This window comes from Camelus dromedarius, chromosome 3, assembly GCF_036321535.1.
Source record: "Camelus dromedarius isolate mCamDro1 chromosome 3, mCamDro1.pat, whole genome shotgun sequence".
Taxonomy (NCBI): domain Eukaryota; kingdom Metazoa; phylum Chordata; class Mammalia; order Artiodactyla; family Camelidae; genus Camelus; species Camelus dromedarius.
Genome location: NC_087438.1, coordinates 105,560,971 through 105,575,545, shown reverse-complemented (window position 1 = coordinate 105,575,545; position 14,575 = coordinate 105,560,971). Strand labels below are relative to the sequence as shown.

The following is a 14,575-nucleotide window of genomic DNA, read 5'->3' as shown; positions in this document are numbered from 1 at the left end:
TCAACAGGTATTTATTGGAAGCCTACAGTGTACCGGCCACTGTCAAGGCACTAGGAGATCTGCTGGTGAACCAGCTTGATGAGATCCCTTTCCTTAGGGAGCTGGGTCCTGACTGGGCAGAGAAGAGGGAACAGTAAAGAATAAACACATAAACAAAGGTTAGCACAGGCTGGGACCAGAGTTTTGCATTTAACAAGGCTCCAGGGAAGGCCAGGGATGGAGACGAACCCGGCACACAGTGGGCCCAGGATGAACAGATGTATGTTCCTCAAGCAAATCTTCCCCTAAAGCAAATCCTCTTCTGCGACCCCATCTCAGCTACAGGGACGCCATGCTGAGCCCCTTGCTCTCTGTGCCTTCTCTCCCACGGCCCACTCACTTCCACAGAGCCCCCCCGGCTAAGGCCAAGTTTCGATGCCTCCTTCCTGCTGTCCATCACCCACATTCCAGTTCTTTCTACATGCTCAGCCAGATGAGTCACATTGCAGCGGTGAAGACCATGTGCCCTGAAGCCGAGCAGACCTAGGTTCAAATCCCAGACTTCCCACTATCTGTCTGGATGATTTGGGCAAGTCACTGAACTTCTTGCAGCCTTAGTTTTCTGGTTTGTCATGGTTCCTTAGTTGTCTGGTTTATCTCACCAGGTCACTGAGGTTTAAACAAGATAATGTACCTGAAGGTCTTAGCTTACTACCTGACTGGCACATATTAAGTGGTCATTAAATGTTAGCTATTTTCTGTACTTACTATGATTAGTAACAATACTAATGAAAACCTTTGCTGACTCCTCACCTGGACATTCAGAACTCTTCCTTTTAGCAGTTTCTCTGTGTTTTCTTTTGGGTGGCTGAAGGGCAGGGTGATAGGATACAGAGTGAAGGCAGAGCACGCGAGTGTCTGTAACTGACTGTGGGATCATAGAGCAAAATGGGGCCGCTTCTGAGAGGGGGATTTAGGAGAGGCAGCACTTGGGCTGACCTTGAAGGATCCATTTAGAGATGGGGAGGGGGCACAGATACCTCATGGCAGGGCCAGGGTGCGCAGTACAGGGAAGGAACTGCAGAACGGTACCAGCACTACAGACTGGGCAGCCGGCCTCAGTGTGCCCGACTGTAACATGGGGATAGCAGTGGGGACTACTTCACGGCATTCTTCTGAGATTAAATATGACTGTTCATGTGAATAATTTAGCGCAGGACCTGTCAGAGTAATTGCTTGAAAAGGTTTTCTCATCACCATTCTTGCTGAAGGATATGGTTGAAAATGAGGGCAGCCTAGGAACACCTAACACCAGAGTCCATGTTAAGAAAATTATGTTGTTCTGCTCTTGCAGCAGTGGGTTGCATGGTCAACAGTACTGGATGAGCTGACGGACAGATGGATGGAGAGGCATTTGAGACCTTGAATGTCATACCCAGGGGCTTGCTTCTGGCAGGTCATGACGGTGGGCCTGCAGATGTTTTGGGCAGGGGCTGCTGTGGCCTGGGATCACTAGCAGGATGGAGACTGCACCGTCCTCGGTGCTGAGGAGCCAGGGCAGGGCCCTCCCCAGTGTCCTGGGTATCACACTTCTCTGAGAGGAGCCTGAGACCAGAAATAAAGGCTGAAGCAGCCACGTTGCCAAGGCTGTTTGCCATAGCAACATCAGGGAGCCACTCGTGGGCCGGCTGCCGCAACTGCTCAGGGCCTGGTTTCTAACGTCTCCTCACTCTCCCTCTGCTAAATGACTCCGTTCTGCCAGGCAAGCACAAGGCAAAAACACGGCTGCAGAGCTGCCGGAGAGCATCCATCTCAGCCAAGCAAGGCTCGCCCGGCTGAGTTCCCAGACAGTGGGTCCCAGACAGTTGAGTCCCTACTACGCAGAGCCAGGCCTGGCCAAGCAGACAGCAGCCAGGGGTCCTGTCCTGTCTCTGCTGGGTGATCTGAAGGCATTCTCTGTCTGCTCCCTGTCTGTTTCTTCACTTCAAGGTAAGGGCATTGAGCAAGATGGTCTCTAAGGTACGCCCAACTCCATGAAAGCTCAAGTTTCCCTAGGAGGATTTACATTACCACTGTCATCTACATAGTGGCTACCATTTATTGAGCACTTACTATGTGTTAGACAATATTGCAGGCATATTTATCTTCTGCATTTATTCTAAGAATAGTCTACAATTATCCCAAATTTTACATGAGGCAATTGGAGTCAGAGAGGTTAAGACACGTGCTCAAAGTCACACAGCTAGTAAAGAGCAGAATGCTGATTTAAACCCTTGGCAGTTAAACTCAAAAGCCCAGAGATCTTAATCCCTATCTGATGTTTCTTCTCCTCTCTTCGAGCGGCATCTAACTGAATTTGCTTTCCTAAAAGTCACTGCTGCAGCACTTGGCTAAACCTGGATGGGCTTCCTTTCCAGTTTCCCCAGAATATAAGGGAAAGGAGATCATAATACTAGAAACTTCAAGGCCTAGACAGGATCAAGGACCTAGAATTCAGTGGGAAGATAAGTAGCAAGGACTGCATTATATTTGTCTGTTTTTAATATTAACCTTGGCTCCTACTGATTGAACATTTCTCCACGTTCACAGGCATCATCTCAAGTTGCCTTTACTAAAACCACTTAAGGTATGTACTACTATCAGTCCCATTTCCTAGATAAAAATGCTGAGGTACAAAGAAATCTTGTGTCAAAGGCTATAAGGCCTGTGCCAAGCAGAATCCAATCCTAGGATTCAAAGGCCTCTCAAGCACCAAAACAAATAATTAGAACAAATGTTTTTTTCTTCCCTAAAAGACTAAGCAATAATTACAGGCCTTCAGGGATAATTAATCAATGACTTTGCCAATGACTTGTAAAAATCTCTCTGGTCTCCCACTCTAGACCTCTATTCTGGTCTCAGGCTCCTCTCAGGTAAGTGTGGTACCCAGGATACTGGGGAGGTGGGGGGGTGCCTGCAACTCAACTCTGCCCTAAGGAAAGAGCAGGGCAGGGAGCCCTGGAGTCTTGCCACCAGGAACCAGTGCCCAGCCCAGCTATGTGACCTCAGGCTAGGCCTCTCCTCTCAGCTCTGTCAACACCTGCTGCTGAACCTGTCGCCCTGTCGCCCTGTCGCCCTGTCGCCCTTAAGGGGTGGTCCTGAGCGCCAAATGAGAAAACGCAAGGTCAATTGCAAGGGTAGTGGTTGGAGTCCTATGGATCAGTGAGAGCAGGAAAAGTACTGCCTGTGCTGGGTGGTGGTGGGCTGCCCTCTAGGGTCTCACAGCCACCACAAAGCCCAGCCACCCTGAGCAACAATGTCTCTCCAAGGTGTATCCACCTTGTCCCTCCCCCAGAGCCAAGACCCATCCTCCCCCCAAGTCCTGATACTGGAAAATAACTAGTCAAGGAGTCAGGGACCTGGGTCTCCTCCAGCTATGTGGCTTCTCCTTCTGTGCCTCAGTGTCCTGTATTCTAGGAGTAGACCTGATGTGCTCCAAGGGCCCTCCCAAGCTTAAAACAGGGAGCTGTTCAGCGGCCAAGGTTCAAATCCCAGGTTAGACACTTGCTAGCTCCAAGACCTTGAATAACTTACCTAACCCCTCTGTGCCTCAATTTCGTCACTTACAAAATAAGAAAAACAGAACCAACTTCACAATTACTGTTAGAAACCCATGCAACAGTACTCACAAGTCTCTTCACAGGTACACAATGAAACAGTCACAGATGACATGATGGGGAACGTGGGTGGGTGAACAAGCGTGGCCATTGGTCCAAAACGACTGAAGCTAGGTGACGGGGGCATGGAGATCCCCTATGCCCATCCCACCGCTGGCTCCTTCTGTATGTATTTGACATTTTCCATGGTGAAATGTTTAAACTACATACAAAGTTCCTTGCAGAGAGCCTAACACCTAATCATATAAAACATTCTTCTGCTCAAAAACTCATCTACTTAATGGGTAACCACAATGCTAGGCCAGGATAAAAATATTTTTTCTTGCCCTCCCTGAGCCGTCAACCTAGTTGTAGGGATAAAAGCACGCAGGCACCAGCGGATAGCTATGGCACCCTCCACGTTAGGGGCAGAGGCACAACAGGGCACTTAAAAGGCTTTCCAGAGCGGTCAGGTGTGGAAAGGGGCTTGAAATGCAGGTAAGCTATGAGTGTATTAAAATGCTGAAGGTGGGGTGTGGGAAGGATATTCCAGGTCATTCCACAAGGATTTGTCAGTTTGGCTCTTCTTAGGAACACATGGACTGAAGATACAAACCGAGAGGCTGTGTCTGCTCTGAAGAGGCTCACAGTCTAGTATGTTTGTGCACTCAGTGAGGATTTTGAATGGCTACTGTGTCCCAGGCACTTGTCTATTCATTGTGGGGGAAAAAATGGTCAAGGAAGCAAAGAAAAATCCTTGCCCTCATGGAGCTTAACAATCTGGAGCGATTTCCTCAACACTTAATGAGACCTACGTTAGAAGAGACATATCTATTTATTTGGTGCTTATAGGCCATGCATTGTGACAGGCCCCTTAAATCCGTTTTGTCTTTTGATTTTTCACTGACTCCTGGAAAGTTTTATCAGGGAAGTACTACTTATCAGTATCTTTACACATGAGGAAACAGAAGCTCGGGAGAGGTCATGTGACCCACCAAAGGCAGTAAACCACAGAACCAGGACTCAAACCCAAGCAGGCTGACTTCAAAGTGAGTGCACACTGTCACATATTGGAAGCAGCGGTTGTACCTGGAGGTGAGGAGGTGTCACCAAAATGATGGCCTGAGAGCTGAGTCTTGTGGGATGCATAATGGAAACAGTGGAAACAGAGAAAGAAGAGACAGAAGACAACAGCAAGAGCCTATGCTTCCAGGGAGAGGGTTCATGATGTAGCCTGAGGTGCGCCAGGACCCCAAAGGGAAAGCAGACAACTAGGGATAAAATCGGGGGTCTAACTCTCCAACTTCAAGTATCCGAAGGCCCTTGAACATGAGGTTAAACTTGAGACTTTAAAAGTCCCGGGGAGCCCTGGGTGACCTGTGAGCAAGGGAGGGACATCAGACATGCATTCTAGGAGGACTGATCCGCCACCAGGGCTGAGGACAAGCAGGAGAGGGCAAAGTCTGGTGTGGCAAGGATCTGTTTGGTAGTAGATGCAGGAATCCAATTCTGCATGGATAAGAACCTAGACCAGAGGAGGGGGAGAGAAACAGAAAAGTCAATCCAAGCCAATTGATTCTGCATCAGCTGAGTGTCCACAGGATAGATGTGAGGCATTCAACTATGTTGGAGAAGGAGAGATAGTAAACAACCCAGCTCATTCTCTTCCAAATGACTTTATTTGGGTTCCCGTCACCCTCATGTAATAAGAATTATGCTTCCTTTTCTTACATAAAAAAGATGGCACAGATGGGAGTTAGCTCTATCCTTGACCTTGCCCTCCTACCGTGCTTCAAAGAGAGAAAAATTCTACATTTTGTGAACAGCAGACTGATGCTCATTTTATATACATTAAATTATTTAATTCCCAATCCTGAGAGTTAGGGCCTAATAGCCCCATTTCATAGATTGGGAAACAGAGGCCTAGAGTAGAAGGACTTAGGAGTTATGCCTTCTCTCTACACAATTTGCCCTCATTTGCTCAAGGTACTGGAAATATAATGATGAACAGAAATAGAGTAGTCCCTGTCTTCATGGAGCTTGGAGTCAAGAGGCCTGGGGACCTCACCCACGATCCTGGTTCTTCGACTCACTCGAAGGTAGTAGATGTAGGTTGTCTTCAGCAAGTCAGTGAGTTTCTCTGACACTGTAAACTCCTCATCTGCAAAATGGGAATAATAGCACCTACACTTTGTAGGATCTTTGTGAGAATGAAATATAATAATGCAAATAGAAGGCTCAGCAGAGTGCAGAGCACCTAGAGGATGCTCCATAAATGGCATTGATGATGACAGTGATGCAGAAGGAGACAGCTGTTAACAATGCAATGCTCTCGTGTTAGGGACTCACTTCCAAGCCCAAGCCCAAGCCCAAGCCCCCATTTGCAAGGCTGCTTCTGACTCAAACCAGTATTCCTTCTATTGTTTCAGAGAGAAGGGAAAGGGTGACTCACATCCTGGCAATGGTGGAGCTTCTGGCTGGCCTGCACCAGCTGGGGAGAGGAGGGCCCCAGGGTGAAGGGGAAATATGAGCCCCCAGGGCCCAGTAGCTGGGCCATAGCCTTTCCTGGGTTTTACAAGCATCCTGATCATTAGCACCAACCAGGGAGCTCCAGTGAAAGTGGACCCTGGGCCACCGGTAAACAAAGCCAGCAAACGTGTCCCCTCCCAGGCTGGGGTGAAGAAGTTATTCCCCTGGGCCTCACACAGGTGAAGAGTGGGCAAAGGCACTCAGCAGAGGTTGCACTGTAGCCTGCCCCTACAGATGGCCAGAACTGTAACTTGGAAAAGAAGTTAGTCCCAGCCTCAGTGGCTGTGCAGGCAGCAACGTTTCAAACCTAGCAAGTTAACACTTAGACTTCAAGCCACTTTCCCCAGTTCTCCATGTAGCAAGGGCCCCTCCTGGGCACTCAGATCCAGGTTTAGAACAATGAGGAGATAGGATACCAAATGCCAAATGGGCCAAGTTCACCAATATGACATTTCACAGAATAGAACTGCAAATGGCCCCCAATCATACGGGGAAAAGGTTCAGGATCACAAGTCCTCAAAGAAATGCACATTAAAACAACAGGGATGGACAAAGTTTATTGATGAACAAACTGGTAAATATGAAAACAATTAAAATACCAAGAGTTATCTGGGTATAGAGAACCAGGCATTCCCACACAGTGCTGGTGTATAAATTAGTACAATCTTTCTAGAAGGCAATCCAGAAATATGTTTACCAAACGCCTGCATAGTTCCTTTGACAGAGTAATTTCATTTCTAGGAATTTAAATGAAGAAAAGAAGACATATGCAAAGATATTCATTTCAGCATGGCTTACAATAGCAAAAAAAATTATAAGCTACTTAAATGAGTAACAATACAGGATTGATAACATGCATTTTGGTTCAACCCCTCAATACTATATAACCATTAAGATATTAAGTAGAATATTTATTGATGTGGAAAGACAGGCACAGCTTATTGTTTGGAGGAGGGAAAAAAGCAAATTACAACAGTGTGATTCCACGTTACAATCAGTTTATAAAGAATGACTCTATTTTGGTACAAAAAATATAATCGATAGAAATCAATAGGAAAGAAAAAGTCTGGAAATATATCCCCTATGCAAATTAATTGTGGTTATGTTAGGGTAAGACGACATATTTTCAATTTTTTTAATGTTTGCCAGTATTTTCTAACAATTCTATCATTAAATATTTTTAAATGATAAGCAGTTGGACCCGATGATTTGTGAAGTTCCTGCCAACTCTGACATTTTGGGCATCTATGACTGACGCCCCAAGCAACTTCAAACAACCCATATTTAGCGTGGGCTTACTGTGTGGCCTTTGGAGCCTAAGTCATTGCCCACAGCTGCAGCCCTCTGCATTCCTCTCTCCCCATACTCGCTGCCCAGCTGTCTCCCCAGCCAGCCTGAGAGCTCCCCCTTGTCTGTCATTCCTGTGCCTAGCCAAGAGCTGAGCAAAGGAACTCAGCAGGGTGACAGGTGCCACGGGGGGCACAAAGAGATGAAAGGTACAACTCTAGTTCGAGAATCTTACTGGGTCACAGGACTAATACACAAAGTGCTTGGTTGTGTAACACAGACGAAGAAAACCAGAGGAGAGAGAAAGCAGGACGAGCTGGGCTGGGGAGGCCTGCTAGAGGAGAGCGCCATGCAGGAATGGTGGGTGAGGACTCTGCAGGCCAGGGGCACAGCCTGAGCAAAGTGAAGCCAACCCAAAGTCCTTCCGGATACAAGCCCCAAACCTTTCCAAGAAGCTTTCACAATCTTGGTCTGCTGAATTTCTGAACTTTGGCCTGAATGGGTAAAAGTTAAGGCTCCTAAATGCAAGTCTTCCCTCTATCTAACCCTGGATTAGCCATCAAAGACAAGTCTTTGAGATAAAGACAACAAATACTTTTTACTCACTCTCCCCACCCCTTCCAAAGGGGGAGATGGAGGACAGGAGGGTCAGGCAGGGTCTGGGGGGAAGAGAGGAAGTTGCAGGAACAACCAGACATCTCACATGCAAACAGTGCTCACCCCCACCACCAGGCCATTGGCTTCTCTTGCTAGCACCACCAGCCCCATTTGACAGATGGAGGAAAGGAGGCTCCGAGAGTTAAAATGGCTTGCTCCGGGGTCACCCAGCCAGAGAGTGGGGAAGGCGACTCCACTCAGGCCTTCTGACTCCAAGTCCAGTGCTATTTCGAGGTAACACACAGGACCTGGAGTCAGGAGCCCTGGGTGGCTCTGTCACCCACTGGCTGCGTGGTCCTGTACCAGCCGCTCAGCCCTCACAGCCTCTGTCCCCAACTGTAAAATGAGGAGGCAGGCGATGGCCCGCCCAGGTCCTCTTTTGGCTGGCTCTATGAGCCTTCTAGGGGCGGTTGCAAAGCTCCCCATATCAATTACATTTCCCAAGTTGGGCCGGCAAAGATCATCAGAAGATCCTCTGCCTGTCACGTGGTTAAATAAAAAAAGCAAACGTCCCAGATTAACTTTCACTGCATTGCTTCTACTGATACCTGATTACCCAATTTTCTAGTTTCCTTGGGTAAAATAGCCCTGCAGGGTAGGCCCGCTGGGCGGCTAAAGGGCAAAAAATTAATTATCGGTGAGCCAAAGAACACAGAAGATGGAGTTAAAATCTGGCGTAGGGTCCAAAACGGACAAGTTCTCGCTATGGGTCTCTGAACGAGTCTTTGGCTATTTCAGACCTCCTTCAGCAGCGTCTTAGTCGAGAGATTTGGAGATAACCGCAGACAAGTGCGAGTGCCGAGGGACAGAACTTTCCCAGGGGCAACTCTGCCCGTCCGCACCCAGTTCTCTAGTCCCAGGCTGTCGGCTGGGGGGCACTGGTGGTGCCGAGGCTGGGATCGGAGCAGACATGGGCGCCGGGCGGATCGGAGCAGACATGGGCGCGGGGCGAGTGACGGCGCCCGGTGACCGCCGCGGGAGCTTCACTGCAGTTTCGTCAGAGGTAAAGGTACGCGCCCGGCGCGCGCGGCGTGTGCACACAAACACACATACCCGCGCGCGCAGACCGCTCATCACACACTCCCCGCGGCCTGGAGAAGCGCGATTACACGCCACCAGGCCATTCGGCCCCTGCCCGGAACCCACTCGAGAGCTCCCACCACCGACCACGAGGCCCCGCGGCTCCCTGACGCATGGACGTCTGCAGCGGGCGAGGGATGGTCTCCCGCGCGTGGCGGGCTTCCTCTCCGCGATACCCAGCCACGCCATGCCGTCCCAGCCGCCAGCCCGGACTCGCCACCCGGAGTCAGCCTGGTGCTGAATGTCTCCGCTGCTGCGTCCCCTCCAAGTCGCGTCTCACCGCAAGGAGTCAGCTTGCAAGCCTCTCCCCGCCCACCCGGTCCCATGACAGCTGCTGCCGCCCAAAGACAGGCAGATTATTACAAGAAGCAAAGTTTCCCTCTCTCCCCTCCCACATCCCGCCCCCCCCCGGCTTCCCCCTCCCTTCCAGTGTTATGCAAAACAAGCCGGCACCGGCGCTCCGACTCCAGGTACCAAACCAGCCCCCGCGAGCCGCGCCCGGTTGCGCCCGGCGGCCCCTCTCGGCGCTCAGGCATGCGCCCGCATCCGGGGTCTCATTCTCCGCTCCGCCGCATCCTCAGCCGCCCGGCTACCCGCAGCGGGGCTCCAGTAGAAAAAGCCCTAACTATGGGGCCAAACTTTATGCTTGCAACAGGCATGGGGTGGGGAAAACCGGGGAAGAGGTGGGGGTCGCACACGCCTTGTGCAGGCTTTTTTCCGTGCTGTTTATCCCAGCAGCACCCCCCACCCCGCCTCCAAGTCACCAGCTTCCTCGCCCCCACTCCCAGCACACCAGAGCACCCTCTCCTGTCACGCGCGTGTCGCCGGTGGGGCTCCCAGACGCAGCCAAATCCCGGGACGCCGCCTCGCCTTCCCTTCCCCCAGCATAGCGCGCACCAGGGCCGCGTGCCGAAGGGGGACCTAGGCGCCCCCAAACAGTCCTTCCGCCCCCATCCTGCCGTGCTTTTCCCCCGGTGCTACGCCGGGTAGCGAAACCAGGAAGATTCTATCCCCGCCCGCCTGTCCACGTGCCCCGAAGACCCCTATACTCTCAGCGGGCAACTGGCAGGAAACTCCGCGCTGCGGGAGCCTTTCGGGAGCCTCGGGGGGCCAACAGCAGCGCGCGGGGGATCCGAGACTGGAGGACCAGGGGATTCCGCGGACGGGCGCAGGCGCCTGTGCCCGGGCCACAAGTCCACGTGAAAGTACGGCAGCAAGTGCCGGGAGCCTGAGGGCGCGCCTCCCGAACCCAGAACCAGCCTGAGGTTCCCTCACACCTTGGCGCGGCTCCACCTCCCCGACAAGCGCGGAACCCCTCAGCTCTGCCGGCGGGGGGGTGGGGGGGTGGGGGGCGGACTTTAAGCAACCATGGCTAGACCCTCCCCAGCGGCCGTAGCTCTCCCAATGCTCCGGCTTGCGCGGGGGGACCTCCAGCTCCCTGTCGCTGTAACGATGAACATCGCAGGGTGCATGGAAGAGGGGCTCCGCAACCTGGAACCCCCGGTCCCCTGAATGCTCCCACCTCTGCATCCCGGCCTCCGCGACTGCGGCGGCAGCCCCCACAGCTCAGCACCCATGGCCCAGGCCCGCGGCCCCTGCTGGCCGTACCTGCGTGTCGGCGAGATAGTTGAGGAAGAAGGAGGAGAGCTCTTCGTCCAGCAGCGCGCCGCAGTCGTTCCCCGCCATCTTCCAGCCGCGGCTGCAGCGTGCGGCGGAGTCAGCGCCGAGCCGGCCGCGGGGGGGAGAGAGCGAGCGAGCGAGGGAGGCGGGAGGAGGGAGAGAGGCCGGCGGGAGGAGGGCGGAGCTCAGGCCCCGGCTGCCGCAGGGCCGCTGGCTGCGGGGGCGGGGCCGCGCAGCGGCCGCGCGAGCCGGGGGTCGCGCGCCCCCTTCCCTGCGCAACCTCTGGCGCCGCGATTTTCGCTCGCGGCCCCCAGCTCGGGAGGAAAGCGCCCGCAGCCAGGTGATGGTGCCCCAGCCAGCAGCCCGTTGCCTACGCAGCAATGCGGGCAGCCCCCCGCTCCTGCCAGAGCGAATCACGTTGTGTTAGCTCTGGGCGGGTCCTTAGAGACAACCTGCTTCTGCACAGCTGGGGAAACTGAGGCCCGAGAAGGCGGAGGCCCTCATTTGAAGCCACAGTGCAATACAGGACGACAAAGCCCAGATCTGACCTGGAGACTTGAGTTTGTCTAGCCAGGCTGCAGGCCAGAGAGGGAGGGATACCACAGGTCAAAGCTGGAGAAATCAGGGAAGGCTCCTAGGAGGGGGTGGCATTTTTAAAAATCTTTTCTTTGTTAGGTGCACTGACTCATTCTAAGTTTATTCTCTCTCTCAAGTCTCCCCCTCACTCCCTAATCCCCCTCCCCCCCCCAAAAAAACCCTAAACTTAAATTCTTTTACCATGGCCCACAATGCCTTGAAGTGACCAGCCTCCTGCCTGCTTCCCCAGGCCCACTGGCCTTCTCTCAGTTTTTTGGATGAACCATCTCACAGCAGGCTCTACAAATGGAGTGCTGTCCAAACCAGCGGACATTCACCTAGTAAACCACATCTTCCCGGCATCCTTCCCCACTGCCCTTCAGATTGTCAACCCATTCCCTCTCCCCTCACTCCCACCATCCTGGGCTCCTTTAGCTCTGCAGCCTTTCCTTTAAAACACTAGTAATAGTTGTCATTTTACATTAGTTTCAGTGAAGATTTGATCTTCAGGTCTCTTCTTACTAGATTCTAAGACCCATGAATGCGGGACCTGAATCTGTTTTTGCACATGCTATGTCTCCAGTGCCAGGTGTATAGTAGGTGCTTAATAAATGTGTTAACTGAAAACCCCAGAGGATTTTGATCTCCCGTTGCCACCACCACACATTGTATAGATAAGGAAAGTATCCAGAGTCAGGGGTGCACATGGAGTGACTGCCAGAGCCAGAACCAGAACTCAGGCCTCCTGGTGCCAACCTTGAACTCTCATCATCATGCCCTACTGTTTGCCAAGCAGGAGGTAAGGGCACCACCTGGATAAAGGCAGGAAGGTGGGAAGGATTAGACCTAATTTATTGGGATCCTCCTGCCTTCTGCTCTCCTCCCACCTTGCACTCACAAGGGCTGCTCCACCCTGCTGGCCCTGCCTGGGCTCCCTCCCAGCCAGAGGAGGAAACAGGGAGAGTCCCCAGTACACCTGCTCAGACTTGAACACAAGAGCAAGACTTTCCTTCTCCAGCTTGAGGTTCCTGGAACTGCAGGGTGTGATTTCACTCTTTGGGCTTTAGACCAGTGCAATTTTAAGGAAGAATGAATCCCAAGAGAGAGCCTACACGTGGCCTTGGACCATTAGCCTGGGAGTCAGGAGTCCTGGGTTTTGGTCCAGCCTGCCACATCTCATTCCCATGTTGGGCAACTCAGGAAGTTAAGAGCATGGGCCCTCTAGTCAGACTGCCTGGTTTTGAATACCTGCAAGTCATTTAGTCTCAGCCCTTGGTTTCCTCATCTACACAAATGAGGATCTTAGAATTTCTTATTTCACAGGGATGTTTTGATGATTGAGGAGACAATATATGTAAAGGGCTTGGCACCGTACCTGCCTTCATGGGGAATATGCTAACCTCTCTGCTTTTCTGTTTCCTCATCTGTAAAAATGGAGATAAAATATACGTCCCTTGAAGGCCCTGAACAATGTTACTTTCCTTTCTTCCAGCACTTACAGGCTGCTGGCTACCTTGAAATCCAATTGATCTGGATCGGAATCCTGGTACTCACTAGCTTTGGGCCTTTGGTTATTTACTTAACCTCTCTGAGCTGCAGTTTCCTCCATGTTGGGATCTTGTGAAGACTGAATGAAACAGTGCATGTGAAGTAAATTGCTTGGCCCAGCACCCGGCAGAGAGGAAGAGCTTATTCTCACTCTTTCATTACCATCACCACAATCACCAATGTCATCACCGTTAGCACAGAGGACGTGAGCTCATCTAAGGCCCTGCTTTTCTGCTCTGCCCACAGACACCAGGGTCAGACCCCCATGGGACTCTGTTTCCAGAAGTGTCCCTACCAGATCCAGCCTGGCTTCTGATTGGTATTGTGCCCCTTATAGCCCAGAGGCCATTCTTGGAAGGTCCCCTAGGCCAGCCATCTCCAGCCTTGGCCTGGCAGAGCTGCAGTGCCAGACGGGGCCTCCAGGGAAGGCCTCAACAGCACTCAGTCAAAGGTTTTTGTCTTTAAAACTCTGGTGTTGATAGAAAAGCCACAAGTTACCCAGCTTTGGGGGGGGTTCTCACTAATCCCCATGTCCTCAGAATGGGCTTCTGGCTAGCGAGAAACTCAAGTGAGAAGGCACCTCACCTGAGATATCTAGCCGCTTTTACAAAAGCATCTTATCCCAGGAATTCCTTTATCACAGACCACCCACAGAGTCACAGCCTCATCACCTTCTCTGGTCCATAAAAGCCTTCAAGAAGCCTAATGGGCTCGATGACCTTGTACAATTAGCTTCCCCTTTCTGAGGCTGTTACCCTACCTGTAAAAACAAGAGAGCCTCTACTGAACCCCCCAGCCCAGATATTATGGCAGTTTGTAGGTATCGGCCAAAACTTAACAGCTTTTCTCTACTGCGCGTGTGCCAGATACCTGAGTTTATATCATCTCAGATTTTCTTAAAAGACCCTGAGGAGTAGGCAATGTGATGTCCATTTTATGACCGAGGAAACTAAAGCTTAAACGGGGTTAAAGTGACAAGCCCAAAACCATACAGTTAGAGACACAGTTGAGATCTGAAGGCAGATCTGTGCACGGTCAAAGCCACAGACCCTTGAAAGGGACTGAGAAAAACCTCACACCAGCAACCCCTACCAGGAAGCTGGAATGGTGGCACAGTTCCTATTTTATGACTTTCAAGTGAAGGGCAATAATCATGCCAAACTTGAACTTCATGTGGCTTGACTCCTATCTCCTCTGCCTTTTTATTGGCCTTGCCTCTCCCGAGATTAGTGAAAGTTTGCCTTGCACATACCCTGGGCTAAGCCCAGACTGCTTCAGTCTCCGTGGAAGTGGCTACAGCAAAGTGAACCATCTGACTTGAATATTTCAGTCACTACCAACAAATGCTCAGAAGCAAACACCAGCATTTTCTCCCCTCTGATAGTAGGAGGATGTTTTATTCAGACGCTACAGCCATGGTTCTCAGACTCTGAAGGGCATGACAGTCACCTGGGCCCTGTTACCAGAGATTACAATTCAGTAAGTCTACAGTGGGCCAAGGAGCCTGCATTTAATAGGCTCCCCTAGATGACTCTGCTGCAGGAAATGATCCATCATTCAAAAGATGTTTAATGAGCACCTACTATATGACAGCCAGTGTGTTTGGAATCAAGGATAAATCTGTGAACCCAGCAGCTGCCACCCCTGCCCACATTCTATTCAAC

At 51.4% G+C, this 14,575-nt stretch overlaps 1 protein-coding gene across 2 annotated transcripts in view; it reads right to left on the bottom strand.

The window, feature by feature from the left end:
- PPARGC1B (PPARG coactivator 1 beta) overlaps positions 1 to 10,898 on the bottom strand; it is a 106,244-nt gene extending 95,346 nt beyond the window's left edge. For both annotated transcript variants that reach the window (XR_010380397.1, XM_010989493.3), the window contains exon 1: positions 10,776 to 10,898. Coding sequence is in view for 1 of the 2 variants with exons in the window: in XM_010989493.3 (XP_010987795.3) it covers positions 10,776 to 10,853 (78 nt within the window). In the remaining variant the exon portion in view is untranslated. The remainder of the gene's footprint in view (positions 1 to 10,775) is intronic.
- Between the last annotated feature and the right edge of the window lie 3,677 nt (positions 10,899 to 14,575).